The following is a 16,882-nucleotide window of genomic DNA, read 5'->3' as shown; positions in this document are numbered from 1 at the left end:
CACCAATGCTGTTTAAAAGTTTTTTAAGTCCAAAATTTTTATAATCCTTTTTTCCAATTTTATTACTTTTTTGTAAATAAAAACCAAAGTCTTCAGTAAAGATAAGAAATCTTTTGGTCCCCAAATTTTAGAAGCATATAAATCCAGTTAGATTAAGGTTATTCTTTCAGTGTTTTAACTCCCCTGAATAGTCAGTCGCCGCTATTCTTAGAGGGTGGGATAGAAGTTCTCTTCCCCCTCTCCTCACAGGGGAGAAGATACTTTGGGCAGCTTTTACAGGAAAAAAAATACTTAGGATTGAAGAGAGGTTGAGATCTTACCCACTGCCTTGGTGGAGCAGTGGGCTGATGCCTCCTTAAGTAACACCAGCTGCCTGCAATTAGTGCAGGTTCGCATCCCACCAGGCTCAAGGTTGACTCAGCCTTCCATCCTTCCGAGGTAGGTAAAATGAGGACCCAGATTGTTGGGGGCAATAAGCTGACTTTGTAATAATGCCGCTTGGGGTGTGTGTGAAAGCCCTAACAAGCAGGCATATACATAGAATGAAGGCTACTGCTAAGCTTGTAAGCCGCCCTGAGTCTTCGGAGAAGGGCGGGATATAAATGTAATAAAAATAAAAATAAATAAAGTTTCAACCCCGCTGCTTTAGAAGTGCCTGGTGGTAAGTTTGGCTTCAGCTGTCTGCAGCCTAGTGACGAGCCATATTTCAATGGCCGGTCTTTTGTCTGCTGGTTTGGAGGGCTGCCCTGGATCAAGCAGAAGGGCTACCGCCCTCCCACAATCAAGCGGGGTCCCCTCCTTGCTTGTTGCCCTTACAGAGCGACTCTTGACCCTTTCCAGGGTCCCCCAGCGGAGCGAAACCGAATGCAGAAGACGGAGCTCACCTTCCAGCGTCTGTGGCAGCCACGATGGCAAACCGGAAGGTTTTTAATGTTTATGGGTTTAACACATATATGTATTATTTTGTTTTATTATTGTTTTAATTGTCAATTGGGAGCCACCTAGAGGTCAGTATAAGATGGGTGACTACATGAATGTTTTAAATGAAATAACAAAAGAGAAAGACCGGTTTTCAATCTCAGAGCTAGAGCTAATTAGGAAGCAGAAGCTTTGGGGCTGTAACTGATTAAGGTCTTGTAAATTTCAGGCAGCAAGCAAATGACTAGGTAGGGTACTAAACAACTTGTGATTAAGGTCACAAAGCAAGGAGCTTGTAAACTATTCCACTTGGTGAGGAGATGCTTGGCCAATATTTGATTTTAAGGTTATGAATTTTGGACACTAGACATGGGGGCAAAAAGGAAGCCATGTCCTTTTGCTATAAGTGGTAACCCTGTGTAAGAAGTTCTCACAATTCAAGAAATTCAATAATAAAAAAGCACTTTATTTACATAAATTACAAAAAAATCACAAACTGGATCACAAAAAGTCTACTTCAAATTCTGGTTTTTTAAAACAATATACACCACAATAATACTTTTTAAAATTTAGATAATACGTCCATTCTCTTTAGTTATCATTGTTTTGTACAGGAGCACTTTCTGATTCTTATCATTCCGATATTCTGCAAATAATTCTATCCTTTGGCGAAACATGTCCCTGTAACATTGGTCTCATTCAGATGCGTTGACTGCATTTCCCATCTTTAGCAAGGCTAAATTGACCCCGGTGGTGAGGATGATTGTGAGTGTAGTCCCACCTGTCTGAAAGGTACCAAACTGGGGAGGTTGAGCATTGGTTGAAATCAACCCTTGACCTAGATATCAGTTGGTATCCTTGTGCCAACCTTAGTCTGGGTTTAGTTTGCAAGATGGTTATGAATAGAAAAATAGGGAGCAGGGCACCCAGGATATACAGTATCTCCCTTGTGGAAGGGAGAAATTAAAATTTGATAAACTGCAGAAGTGGTTGGTTTGAATGGCATAGTTTCAGACTTGTATATTTTATCAGAAATGTTTACTTTAGATATTTTCCACAAGGGAGATGTATCCTGGGTGCCCTGCTCCATTTTCTATATTCATAACTATCTTGCAAATTAAACTCGGAGACTAAAATTGGCTCAGGATAATCAGTTGATATCTAGGTCAAGAGTTGATTTCAACAAGTTGTCCCTGATGATGGTTCAATTATTGTTCAACCACCCCAATCTGGCACCTAAATATCTAAATTCACATTTTTCTTCTGAATTTTACCTATACAAGTAATAATATAACTATATTGCAGCGAGACCAGACTTTACCCTGGCTGTCATTGAGGTCTTAGCAGCTTAGGGGGTTTTTTGCACATTTTACTCCCTTTTACTTAATACAAAATAGTATTCAGCTGAAATTGAGAATTATAAGTGATGGAAAGGTAGGAGTCCTTCAGCTAAGTTCTGAAACTTCCAAACTGAGATTTGCAGTACACAGTTAAAGCTATTCTACTGTCTCTACTAAAACTACAGGCCTTATCCTTCAGATGATAATATCTAGTTGAACAATGCTATGATGCTAAGGGACATTAACCACCATTTTTTTTCTTTCCCAGGCTAGCGTGTTTATCTTGTCAGGTTGCAGGCAAATGTCACAATTACTAGATTTAGAATTTTCCATTCAGGTTTCCATGTCATCTTGGTTTGGTTTTATTGCCCTTTTTCATGTGTGTTTATCAGGAATATGGTATTTCCTAAATCCAGGAAACACATTTTTTTCTAGCATGGAGAAATACGAAAAATGTTCACTTAATTTAGTTATTTTTAGGCTGTCCTTCATTATAATAATGGATATTTTGGCCTACCATTAAAGACACAAGTTCACAGCAAGTACAACACTTAGCCAAATTTGGCTGTTCTTGAAAAAAGCTAAGCTGTGTCAGATTAGTTTTTGGTCGGGAGAGAATCAGGATGCCAGAGCCATAGACTAGATTGAAAAATGGAGACAATATCACAAAAGAAGGCAAGGTCAAGCCAATAAACCAACATGGACATGTCCATCTTGTCTCTTTGAGCCAATATGCGAGAGACTCGACTTTAAAAGGGCGAGAAGGAAGGTGCCATTCATTAGTGACAGAGCAACACCACTAAACTGCTGTACTATGACTCAAATGAAACTTTCCTTTAGATTCTTTAGTATCAATCTTCCCCAGACTAATTAATCATTCAAGAAACTGCTAACCTAAGGATGTTCTTTTTCTTTCATTATCATAGAAGCTTCTACTTCTAATCAATAGTTTTAATATGATTGGTTAGCGATCAGGCTAAAGGAAATGTTTTCATCCACATGGAAGTACCCAGTTCTAGAATTGACTGTATAAGGTGCAGTTATATTGCTTGTGTAACAACTGCTGATATTTCTTGCAATGGGTCCATGTAAGTGGATTGATATTACAGAATGGTCTAGAATAGAATAGAGCTGGAAGGGACCTTAGAGGTCTTCTAGTCCAGCCCCCTGCTCAATCAGGAGAATCTATACCATCTCAGACAAGTGACTGTCCAACCTCTTTTTAAAAATCTCCAGTGATGGAGCACCCACGATTTCTGGAGGCAAGCTGTTCCACTGGTTAATTGTCCTCCCTGTCAGAAAGTTTCTCCTTAATTCCAGGTTGCTTCTCTCTTTGTTCAGTTTCCAACCGTTGTTTCTTGTCCTGCCCTCTGGTGCTTTGGAGAATAACGTGACACCCCCCCCCCTCTTCTTTGTGGCAGCTCCTCAAATACTGGAACACTGCTATCATGTCTCTCCTATTTCTTCTTTTCTTTAGACTAGTTGAAAGGAACTTCAGATGTTACTTGGTCTGACTCCGCTCAGGACAGAATGACCTACAACAATTCTGACATGACCATGAAGTTGTTTTCCTCTTCAGTAAAAGAGAATTCATCACTTCCTTAGGCAGACTGTTCCATTGGCTAAAGGTTGCGACATCAGGCAATTCCTCTCAGTATTTAGACTAAACCTATTTTCTTTATAGTTTATTCCACTGGTTCTGCTCCTGTTTTCTGGATAGTGACGACAACTTCAGATATTTGAAGACAGCTATCTCCCCTCAGTTATCTTTGCTGTAAAGTAACTATTACCAGATTGTCAGACTCTGTAGACCAAACCAAGAAATCAGCTCCACAAAAAGGCCTAACCTACTTTTATTAATATTGGCTATAGTAACAGAATTCTGCAAGTCTAACTGTGCCTTATCATCCCACCCTTTATACGCATGTGAACTAGGAAAGAATCTGCCTGAGTTGCTGACACATACACTACCTTCTGGTTTTAGAAATACACCAAGTTTTTTCCCCTTGCCACTTTGATAATGGCTCTGGCCTAGCTTGTCAAAATTATCTTCCTTACTTGCTGCACAAATCCTTTAATTATTTCTCCTAGGGTTGGTTTCCAGACCCTCACCAACTTGGCAAACTTCCTCTGAACGTGCTCCAGTTTGTTCCAGAGTAGAGTCCTATAAAAAAGAACCATGCATCCAGAATTTTAGTTCTGCTACCCTTTCTTGCTTATTTCAGTGATTCTGTGATGCTTGAGTTGCCTACATGGTTTGGTTCCAGCTGAAAAAGACAGTCCTGACACCCCTCCCTCTGAATGAGAAGAGTACCCAAGTAGCAGTCTAAGGCATTAATGGAGCACCCTTGGCAACCCCATTCTTTCAAAGGGGGAAATGTCTGCTTGTATTACATCATGCTGAGCAGCAGCACCTAACGAAGTTCAGGCATGTTGCTGTTGCCAAGTGGCAGGTGAAGCAGATTCCTGTGATAGTAGAAATGCTTCACAGCATCACTTGCAGTGGACAGCTAGCACTGACATACTATGTGTGTAGCAAATGAAAGCAAAAGAGGCACTGAAACCATATTATTTTACACCTAAGCCCCAACAATGGTAATTCATCATCCCTGTATTGCCTAGTTCAAACACTGACATTGGTACACTGAAAAATACTTCACCCTACAAATACCTTCAGATACCCAAGAAGCTGTTTTTATCATTTTTGTGGCCATTCTTCAGATAGATCCCCACATTCAGTTCACATAGGGAACATCTGAGAAATGGGAAATACAGTTCAGTTTTTGAATCAGTTTAAAATTGCAAAGTATGTGCTTTTTAAAACAATATTGGAAAAGTTAGACTTCCTGGTTGTGAGGTAGTTCTACCTCCCTACCTCACTCCACCTGTGAGCTGCAGGGAGAACTGCTCATTCCAGATCATGAGCAAGGCTTACCTTAATAATTGCCACTGGTTCTAGTAGCCTTGTGGTGTACAATAAGTATGGTAGTTTTATAAGCAGAATTGCTTTAGAGAAGTAATATTGTGCTTTTCACATTTATGTTAGCTTCCCTCCTGGCTAAGTCCTCAAATTCTTTCCACATTCCTTTGATATACTTTACTCTTGTCCTGAACAAATTTAAGAACAGACTGACATAATACTGTAGTATTTTGTTTTTAGTGAGATAGAGAAATATGAGAATTCATTTTCTTCAGCTGCCAGGAAATGGATGTTCAAACCTTTCACAAAAGAAGCTCCATCCCAAATGATTGTCGAGCATCAGAATTAACAGAGGTGTCTAATAAAACCACTGAGGCATACAAAGTGAGAAATAGCTTCTTTCTTTGTGTTACTTTAGAACGAGAATAAATATCTTAAAACAGAGCAAGCATTGTGATATTTAATTCTTTAAATCTTATTAAAGAAGCCCAACCATAGATACTGAGGGGGCAAAAGCCTCCAATTAGCCTTGCCCAAAGAAATGGTAGGAAATTGTACTGCCATTGTGATTTCACTTGGATTCGGCACATTCCCAAGCTTTCTCCAGAAAAGCCACAAATTATTCCTTTTATATAGCACAAGTGCTAGATTTCTATAGAATGTGGAGGAAATATTTAAGTCTTGCTCCAGCTGCTAACCGTACTATCTTTTTTCTCCTCTGGAAAGTTTATGAAAGTCTTCCATGTGACCAAGAGTTCCTCAAAATCTGGATGAGCACAGACTGTTTTTCCCAATCTAGCAAAGAATTTCATTGGCATTGCAATTTTGCCAGAAGCACTGAAGACCATCAACAGTCCGCCTCACCCCTTTTTTTTTACAGTTTCTCTTTTTTTTTGTCTCACTCAAACCAACATCCTGCTTACAAACAACTCTTTCCTTTGTGCTGGTCTCAATGAAAGTTTGTCGAAGAAGTTTTGCTTCAAACCCCAACTTTGGAATAGCCCAAAGCTTTTCCTGATGTTGACGGTGAGTTTTAGAAGTTTTCACAAGCCGTAATGAAGGATTTAGTGCCTCTCTTAGGCAATATGGTGTAAAATGTGTCCATTCACCAACTGTACAGCCAGTCGTAGCAGCTTAGCAGAATTCATGGCTATGCTTGCACAAAGATACCAACTATGGTTAACAGAACTGTCTAAACAATTGGCTTTTACAAAACATCAAGGCATAAATTAGCAAAATATATATTTAGCCTAACATACTATGCCAACTCAACAGCCAATCACAAACGGTTCTTGGCCTAAATTGTAACTGATGAAGTGGTTTGCACCAAAATATTCAGCACCGTATATACTTAGGCATAAAGGGTTTCGCTTTCAAACCCTCCAGCAGCATTTCTAAAGTAGATAAATTTGCCCAGAGAATGACAAATGGAACCCTTGAGAGATGAACTCCCCACCCCCCCTTACAGTTAGGAAGAGTTTGTGGTGATGTTTGGTGGCCCAATTGCTCTTTCACGAAATCCTTTTGGTGCTTAAGAATGATAGATACTGGTAGATCCTCCAAGGAGTGACACTAACTGGACCACCCAGTTTCTTACATAATGTTGTCCCTTGATGCATCTGACAGATTTGAAAAGGCAACTCTATGAGCAGGTATATAGTGAAGGAAGCATAGAAGACAGATGGAGGCTGGGCAGGCTTTTCCATGGAGAAAAGTGTGTTGTTAACTAATTTAGCTCATTGGCAACACCGGAGGCTTAAAAGAAAAATAATAATTGTGCTATAACAGAGCTGTTGCTGAGAACAGGCTACGTGTAGATAAGGATTCAAGAGTCTTCCGAAAGAGGAGGTTGACTTTTCCCCCCAGATTTGTTCCTGGGCCAAATCAAGTACTAAAGTTCCTTTATAACTCGTTGCCTCTTCCTTTGGATACCAGAAATTCTGTGCATCCCTTTAGAAACCAACAGAAACAATTGCTATTCTAGTTCTGAGAGCAAAGAACTTCAGCAGATAGCTATAGAATAGCAACAGTCCAGAAGGCAGCCAACAATTTTTGTGAAACTTTAGCATCGAAGGCAAGCAGAAGAAATATTTTCCATGATAGAAAGATGTTCTCATTTTTTCCATTTGGGTGTAGTGGCATTTTGTTCATTGTTTTTCTCTCACTACGTAGCTTAGATAAACTCTTGCTTGCTAAGATCCTACATTTTCCCATAACTGAATTCCTGTGTTAGGACACAAAGAAAATATTGGGCTTTTATTGGCACTATATCTCTCAATATTTAATTGTATAATTCAAGTAACAACATCAAGGTCTTCTTCCTCTTCATACAACAGAGGAAGCTGGAGATTAGAAACCCCTCTGAATCAATGTTTGCATTCCTGAATCATCATGGAAGTTTCCAGGCACCTTTTTATTGATCTATACAACAAGTCCTTTGCTTATTCCGCTATTATTGCCAACAGTATTATGCAACCATCAGAGAAGATTTCTGTGTGCATCTTCTGTATTAAAATAATACAATTTCAGTGCTTTTCTTCCTGGTTTTGGCCAGCTTTGCGTATTAAATTCCATTTGTGCATTTACTTTAGCCCAGTCCTTTATGTTTAGTATAATATGGAGCCACTGTTTTTTTAAAAAAAACACAAAAAAAACCCTCCCAAACTGCTGAAATATTCCTGCCTCTCTCCATTGGTCTTTCTCTTTGATGATAAAGATTTAATCTCATTTCTTGTGTCCCCAATTCCTTTGCCTTGAAAAAGTTGGTCCAACAGATGAACTTTGAAACTAGTTGCTGTTTGTTGTCTTTTAAGGAAAGAAAAGGCCCAGTGAGAAACAAAAAAAGGCATTTGTTTGTAGGAGATGGGCATAACAGCTACAAATACTCATAATCACCAAGCGTTCACAAGTGCTCACAAGGATGAGGTTGTAGAATCCACCACTTCACGACCATTGCACACAGTTGGGACATATTGAGAAGTCGACCCTGGGAGAGACAGATTGGGAAAAGATTTCAAAGGACAGTAATTAAGAATCTCCGACTTAACTATGGTGTGTGTCAAACATCACCATTCACAAACCACCCAATTAGAAATCCCCTTCTAAAGAAGTTCACAGTAGGCCAACTGTTCAAGTGAAAACTCATTACATCCAGGAAAATGGCCAGAACGTGCATAATTGAAAAGGACTAGACAAAAGAGTGTATCTTTGGAGAAATCTGTCAAACAAAGCCCATAAAATGTGAAATAGTCATGGAGAAGGAATAGAAATTGGCTGAAGCAAACTTTAAAATGGGGAAGGGGATGAAATTGGTCTTTTAATTTATCACTATTTTCAAAAGAGCTAGACATGTTACCCAGTACAGGTGACCTGTTCATCTAGTTTGATTTCTAAAACGACATCTGGCATATTCTGTTATCTTTACCCTTGAGAAGCTCTTGAGCAGCCTAATATCTTCCACACAGCTGATGTGCCTGCAGGATCTAATCTAGCCCACCAATTCTTTTGTTCAAAAGCCTGATTGGATGACGGTGCTTTCTCATGCAGACAAAGGGCAAAGGAATAGATGAGAGCAGGAGCACCAAGATAGCAAGAGGCCTTTGGAGAAGACAGGAGAGCATCTTGAAAACTACAAACAATATATGCACTAATGTCTACGGAGATTCTCAGTCATCCAGGTCACGGTTGTCCCCAGAGTGCTTTTTCAGGAGGCAGCTGAAAACTTTCTTGTTTTTTCTTGGAGATGTTTCGCTTCTCATCCAAGGATGGAAAGACTCCCTACCATCCGGTCAGAGCTGAAGAAGCTTCTTGGTTGAGAAGCAAAATGTCTTCAAAGAAAAAAAACCCAGATAGTCCAGTTGCCTCCTGAAAAAGCACCTTTGGGACATATATGCACTAATAATTGTAAGAATTTAAAATGCAAACTATGGACACTAGAAACATAAACACCTTAGACATTATTACTATTACTGAACAGAAAAAAAAGTGTGATTCACGGATGTTGCAATAGCAGCCAATAGTTCACGTGGAAAAAAGTAACCAAAAATGGGATTTGCAAATTGCAGTTGAAAGGCTTTTGAAGAAAAAGTTAGCTATAATACAAATAGGAATCAGCTCTTAAAGCCTTAACAAAGGGATTCTCCAAATATTTGGAAGTTTTACTGGACTTGATACCACTGTCTTTGCAAAAAAAAAAAAAAAATCCTTACCTTGCTTGGAACTTCCTCCATGACACAATGATGTCACCAAGGCTTTTGGTTAGAACCCAAATGCCCAGTCTAAAGGCTGTGATACAATAGACAGTGTAACAACAAGAACAGTATGTTGGCCGTGCATTGTTAAGAAACTGTTCTAGGAGTGTTTCCTAACAAAGAGATTTAGTTTCTCATAGTGTAGGCTATTGTTACTCTCTCCTTATATTCTCATTTTATTTCTGAAAAGAGTCTTGATTTAACTGTTTTGCCAGGACATATTTACTGGGAAAACAATAACTAAATAAATGGCCTGCATCACAGAATTCAAATGGCTTACAAAGTTGGTTCTACATTTTATGTCCAGAAGCAGAGAAGACAAATTCTGTGACAAAATAACTAGTTTTCATCTCTGTGTAGTTTCTTCTTTGGCTGATTATTTTCACCGACCAATTGCTCTGTGAAATCTTATGACATGATTTCACATTCAGAGAAGAGCCAATAGTAGTGACTCAAGAGAGGACAAGATGATGACAAAAAAATTAAGGTCACGGTTTTAGCTTAGCTGTTTGGTTTCGATTAAGAAAAAACAATGTTATAGATCCTTCTTTTTCATCCTTCATACATTGTCCTTCATCCTTTTTCCCCCCAGTCTTGTTCTATACTTTATATAAAGCATGTAGTATATTAATTGTTATATAATATTCAAATGCAAAGACAGTTGTCAGTAAACCACTTTGTGAGAAAATGGAATCACTTTATCAGGTAAGACATTTAACAAACTTCCTTAGCAAAATTGGCTGATACTGTTGTTATATTGACTATTTAAACTGGCATAAACTGCAGATGCACAAATGATCACTTTGTCTCCGTTACAGTTAACAGAGGGAGACTGGAAACTGCCACTTTGTGTTTTTCATTATGCTCAAATCCAAAACTGTGATTAATCTAATTACGGTTAGTGAAAACAGGTAAGCTTTTTGAACTATGATTTCAAGGTTTCCATTGAGCACACTTAAGCCTCAGTTCATCAGAGATCAAGACCAGCTGGGTTAGTTAAAATTGAAAAAAAGAAAAGAAAAGAAAATCTTCAGAGGAGAAGGATAAATACTGCAACTTGTCTTCATCCTACCCGATTTATAGTTTTGCATTGTGTGCAAATGTAGCCACAGATGAGAAAACCAGAGTGCTGCATTTGTTAACTCCCAGATATTTAAGACGCCGTAGCTTAAAGACAATTCAGCCATGCAACAGTCAGAATAAGTTGCTGCTGTAGACAAACTTGTCTGCTGAGTACACCCAGTAAGGAATATCTTTGCTTTCAGTCATACTGCAGATAGCAATAACACTAGTAAGAGCACTTAGACTTATATATCACTTCACAATGCTTTACAGCCCTAAGCCGTTTGTCAGCATATTGCCCCCAACAATCTGGGTCCTCATTTTACCGACTTCAGAAGGATGGAAGGCCTAAGTCAACCTTGAGCTGGTGAGACTCGAACTGCCAAACTGCTGGCAGCCAGCAGTCAACACAAGTAGTCTGCAGTACTGCATTCTAACAACTACGCCACTAGGATTCTCAAATATAAGGTGGGAATCATTGCTTATATGGACTCTCTCACACACTCACCCTGCGAGTGGCTGGAGCTTGCAGCTGTCACACTGAATCGGTTGGTGGAAACTCGATGGCTGGCTATGTTCTTCTGGGGCTGGAACAGAATGATATGCAGCTTGGGAGTAAAGAGGCAGCCAAGAACTACTGTGCCACTTAGGCTAACGGAGATGCACATTGTCGTGGTCTGAACCTGTAAAGGGGAAAAGAAAGAAGCAAACCAGTCCAGCAACCTGAAACATAAAGCAAGGACAGGAAAACAGGGATGGATCTACAGGTGCTTTAATTATCCATATGAAATAGTCCATTGGTCCACTTTGTGAAGATATGTTCATGTAAAGCCCAATCCCAACAACAATGATAATCTTTGGGCAGCCTGAAGGACGTTTATAGCCCACCAACTTGCTGTCTCCCTGCCATGCTCACTGAACAAGGCATGGAGCTTCCTGAATCTCTTGAGTGCTTTTTTGGTCCACTTGAAATGAGAGCAAATTGTATCATAGGTATGAGGCCTTAAGGTATTTGCAGGACTGGATGATTAGCCATGTTGGTAGAGCCCTGTGCTTGCACAAAAGGAAAGCAGTTTCTAACATTTTTAATGTCTTTTCTTTTTTCTTAAGGAAGAGCAAGCTTGCTGCAGACATGGCTAAGAGGCCTTGTAAAGGAATCAACTAAGAAAGGGATTCTGGACCTCCTAAGAAAGTGGTTGAAGGTGTTCCTGAGGACAGTGGAGGTGCACCTCTGCTGGTAAGGAATGAGTCCTTGTGGGAGAGATGCTGGAAATGCCCAGATTTGCAGGAGAAAAGTTTGCAAGACTTTCTATCAGTCCTGAGAGTTGAAATATAGCATTCTGGGAAAGTGACACAGGACTCTTCCTTATCGCCCCCACCCTCGTTCTGGCAAATAGCTCTGAATATTGATAAAGGCAGAGTTAATTCCCTCCTAGTAGAAGAGGGGAAAGGGGAAGAAGAAAAACAATGTCCTGTGCCTCCCACCTTGACCTTCACAAGCTCATGGATCTGATGGATATTCCATCATAGAATCTCCCTTTCACTATGTCCACTATTAGATTGCTCTGTAGCATACTAAGCCTTCTTCAAAGCTACGCACCCATGGCTTTTGGGATCAAGTGTCTTCTCAAACAACAATTGATAAAGATATACTATATGGAAAAAGTAAGAAGCTTAGCACTAGTTTAAAAATTAGGAAATATAACAATCTATTCCCAAATTTCAGGAAAAAAATAGAACACCCATGCTGTCTGTGTGTCCAATACAGCTGTGTCTACTCTGAATTATTTTCCTGCGAAGATCTTGTCTAGCCAGAAATACGATTGGTCCACAGCTGTCCAAATATTTCTCTGAGCTTGACCAATATGGTGCAGTAATCCAATTCTAATCCAATTTAAGGTTGAAAGAATTAAACTATTGGTAGTTGCTGCTTAAATGTCAGAATGAATGCATAAAATTACACAAAAAGAAGTGGGTGGTTAAAGTGTAAGAAAGACTAGCAGAGATTTATACAATGTTGGGAAAGAGTCTCATCTCAGAAATTAAGTAATCCTTTTTTGCACTCAATCAATGCATTTGCCATGTTGTCAGAAGTGAATTCCCACAACGTATAAATGGACTTTGTGCAACAGAGTGTGAAATATGAAATAAAAAAATATTATGAGAAAGTCTCAGGAGACCCAGCTGACTTCAGGAATGCACGAATAATGTATTTTTAACTTCTTCAGTCAATAAGGAATTAATGTATTTTTACAATAGTGTTACCGATTAGGAGGTAAAAAGGAAAGCTAGTTTTAGCAATATGAAATGAGTGTATTGAGAGAAAAAAACCTCAGCCACAATTATTTTTATACTTGTAAATCCTGCTAGTTAATTGTCTATACTTCATTTAAAGTTTGTAACTATAGTATGTACATCTTCAACTGTAACTGTGCTGGACCAGTATACATTCAGCTGCTCCATTTTATATCTGGTTTAGGAATTGAGAACTGTGTTAGTGTATTCAGCATTTACAGGGTTAAACGTTATTTCCTCAAGAGATGCCTTATGGCAGGGTTTTTCAACCTTTTCACCCATTGTACCACTTTTAGGATATGGCAACATCCAAGTACCACCAGTCGCCTAGCAAGGTGTCAAAAACTTGATGACCAAAAAAAAAAGGAAAAAAGTGATGACGTACAGGTAGTCCTCAACTTACAACAGTTCGCTTAGTGACTGTTCAAAGTTACAGTGGCACTGAAAAAAGTGCCCCCCAAGCCACAGCTGAGCAAGACACCTGCCTGTCTGCCCAGCGCCGCTCTTCCTTCTTCCGAAGTTTTCATTGTTGTGAGCATTTCTGTTGAGGATTGCCAGCAGGGGTGGGGTGGTGGGGGTGTTTGGTTTTTATTCCCCCCCCATCTGCTGGGTGGTTGCAGCAGGTTTTGGTCACTTCACATGACCCTGGGACACTGTGACCATCATAAATATGAATCGGTTGCCAAGCATCTGAATGTAAATCACAAGACCCTGGAGATGCTGCAACATTCCAGGTGATCAGCGCTTCTTCTGGGCTTCTGGGAATCTGGCGCTCATCCTGGCGCTTTCACTGAGCCCTGACAGCCCTGCAGCTCCAGCCGTCTCTCGCTCAGGTTTGTGTGGTGCTGCCACCAGTTCAGCTCATTCCCCTCCCCCGCTACCACTTTTCTAGGATGGTTGCATACCACCTGCCAGGTGCCAATGTACCACAGGTGGTATCCATACCACTGGTTGAAAAGCCCTGCCTTATGGGAATTGTAGTCTAGCTATATAGTGAATACCATGCTTTCTAGTTAAGTGGGTGGAGCTTTCATAGTTTATGGCAGGACTTCCTGCCTTTGTCTTTGTACTATCTCTATGGATGAACCCTGGCATCTGGCTGGGAATATCAAACTCCATCTTCAACATGTAACTTTGCACAGGATGGGAAGTTCATCATTTTTTTTACCTAATGAGATAGGTTCAGATTACAATCTTGCATTCCGGATGGACCATTGCTGTAACCATGAGTTATTGACATTGGATGCATGAGAAATAAAGTAATTTGATTATTCCCATTTTATTTGAGTTTATTCTGGCTGTTTCAAGAGGGATCAGCATCCACATCTTTATCTGAAACAGAACAGTAAAAAAATAATGAACTTTCCATCCTGTGCAAAGTTACATGTTGAAGATGGAGTTTGATATTCCCAGCCAGATGCCAGGGTTCATCCATAGAGATTGTACAAAGACAAAGGCAGGAAGTCCTCCATAAACTATGAAAGTTCCACCCACAACTAGAAAGCATGGTATTCACTATACAGCTAGACTACAATTCCCATAAGGCATCTCTTGAGGAAATAACGTTTAACCCTGTAAATGCTGAATACGCTAACACAGTTCTCAATTCCTAAACCAGATATAAAATGGAGCAGCTGAATGTATACCGGTCCAGCACAGTAACACAATAATGAGTTAGCTCAGCTTTTGTGGCTGGCTTCATACTCTGTGCTGTGTTTAGTGTCAAGTTTCTGACCTATGGGCTTTTTAAGTGACTCTGAGGCATTGTTTACCTTAAAAGTCCTTTATTAGCCTAATACACCGGCAAATGCTTGCTCGAAGGAAGCTGGAATCTGAAATCTCCGCCCCTTGCACAATGTATTAACACACAATTCTCCACCTTACTAATTTTGTCATTAATCATATTCTCCAATTAATGTAAAGAATTAGTTTCCCTTCCCTTAGAAACCGCCAAGGTCTTATTTTCTTTAGTTAGAGATGGCCTTGAAAGGTGCAATCCTACTGTCCCCCCTCCCAACCTTAAACTAAATCTCTTAAAGCAATACACAAGTTTAACATATGAAATGGCTACTTCTTCATCTCTTGTCAAGCAATAACATTCGATGTTAGCAGCCTTGACATCTAGTTTATGTGGTTTTTGTTTAAGCTCTTGTATCTAAGCTGCAACCATTTGAATGACAACTAGATGGCAACAAAGGATTTTTGCAGTCCTCTTGTGGAAGTCCTACTTTTGTTTCCGTGCTCTCTGAGAGTCTGGTTTATCATCATTCATTGTAGTGCATTAATACTGGCAACCATGATTAATTTGGCAATTTATGATTAAACTACCGTAAGTCAAAGTTTCAGAATGGTATGTGAATCCAGTCTATTACAAATGTTAAACCTGGTTCCTCTTCAAGGATTTTGTTTTTGTACTTACCTCTACATTCCATGCTCCCCAGAGATTTTAAGACAACTTACATTCCAAGCAATGAAAAGTCATCAAAAGGTATTCATACAAATCCATTCAGTTTCCTTGGCAACATTTTCCCAAGTGGTTTGCCAGCATCTTCTTCCAAGATGTTTTTAAGTTCCCAGACTAGGGCTGAGTGAGTGGCTGGCTCAAAGATCCCTGGTTAGCTTCCATACTTAAGGAAAGTCTAGAACTCAGGTCACCCTGCTCCTGGTCCAGTGCCTTTAATCATTACATCAAAGTGGCTCTCATTCAGTTCCTTCTTATTTCTTTCAGAGCTGCCTTCTGGAAGATTAGCGGGAAGCCACCATTCTAATGTGGGGTAAGGGCCAAGCTAAATCAGACTGAGGAACATGCTACCAAGGCTTGTTTCCAAACCCTTCTTCTCATGGCTTGTGAGGAAAGTTTCTTAGCCAGCTCTCTTGGCAGGATGAAGTGGGTGGCCTGCTTCATTTGAAGACCAGACTAAAAATGTATGTTCACATCCACGTGCAAAGAAGAGATGCATTATCTCTCAACAGCTTCTGCTTCTGAGATACCTGGAGTAATGTGCTATGTGGAGTAACAGAGCACAGTCACAGAGCAACAACGTCTCCAGCTACGTAATGACAATCACTATGTTTCTTTAATAAATCCTTACAGTAAGGGTCTTCAAACTTGGTCCTTTTATGACTTGTGGACTTCAAATCCCAGAATTCCTCAGCCAGTGTGCCTGGCAGAGGAATTCTGGGAGTTGAGGTCCACAAGTCATACAAGGGTCAAGTTTAAAGATGCCTGCCTTACAGCAACAATTTTTTCACATTGCATTTTGTGGGATTGGGTAGCTCTGTCATAACTGCAAATGTAGCTCCCATACTATAATGGCAACTTCATAACCCTGACTCCACACTAACAACCAAGACCTTCAGCTTCTGAAACTGATTTGTAGAGCGGGATTAAGAACTCTGAAGCTTCTAGTCTGATTTCTCCCTTAGCCACATGAGATCCCAATGTGAAGATCTCCCATTTCATGTGGGAAAATTATCTATCTCTGATTATTTTAAAGGAAGCTTCGCTGCCTGAGATTCCTAAACAGTAGACTCTATTCAAAAAAAAAGTTAAGGAAAAATAATCTAGACAGCAGAAAAACAGCATTTCCCAATCTTCATTATAGCAGTGGAAATTTTTTCAGGTTTCCTCATAAATCTGGAAAAAAAAATTCTACTACTTTAAGAGTCACTTCAATAGTTTGGCTCCTTAAAGCTGCTGCAGCAGTTTTTCAACTATCATATGTTTATTCATCTGAGCTACACAAATCCAACTGGCAATAAAGATCTCTTTGCCTTTTTAATAAAACTCACCGGCCCTTACTGAAATAACTCATGCTTAGTCTTTAGTAAATTAGAATTTGCTAATAAACTCATCTTCTGCAAAGTTCCTCCCAGAAATACAGATGATTGTTAACCAACAACTTTAAGTGACAAGAATATGATCCAAGAATCTGCAACTCCAATTAGGCAGTGGGATTCAACTGTATTAGGGGACTACTTGCAAGCAGACAGAACACCCACCCCTTCTCAAGCATTATGTGGAATTAAATTGCCCACTCTTAAGGAAGCTTAAGATGGTGCTTAATTTGAATGAGCACATGTACTTAATACCCAAA

At 39.7% G+C, this 16,882-nt stretch overlaps 1 protein-coding gene across 2 annotated transcripts in view; it reads right to left on the bottom strand.

Annotated features, from left to right (window-relative positions):
• Positions 1–7,968: 7,968 nt before the first annotated feature.
• Positions 7,969–16,882, bottom strand: part of GRM2 (glutamate metabotropic receptor 2) — a gene marked incomplete at its 5' end in the record, with an annotated part of 58,010 nt that continues 49,096 nt past the window's right edge. The window contains 2 exons of one of the 2 annotated variants that reach the window (XM_081316990.1): positions 7,969–8,164; positions 10,999–11,173. In XM_081316990.1, coding sequence (XP_081173116.1) covers positions 8,091–8,164; positions 10,999–11,173 — 249 coding nt within the window. In that variant the 3' untranslated portion in view covers positions 7,969–8,090. Of the gene's footprint in view, positions 8,165–10,992; positions 11,174–16,882 lie in introns of both variants that reach the window. The other variant, XM_081316991.1, reaches the window with a different exon arrangement.

This window comes from Vipera berus (genome assembly GCF_964194415.1).
Source record: "Vipera berus genome assembly, chromosome: 2".
In the NCBI taxonomy this organism is placed as follows: Eukaryota; Metazoa; Chordata; class Lepidosauria; order Squamata; family Viperidae; genus Vipera; species Vipera berus.
The sequence above is the reverse complement of the archived record's forward strand: the minus strand, read 5'-3'. Positions and strand labels throughout refer to the sequence as shown.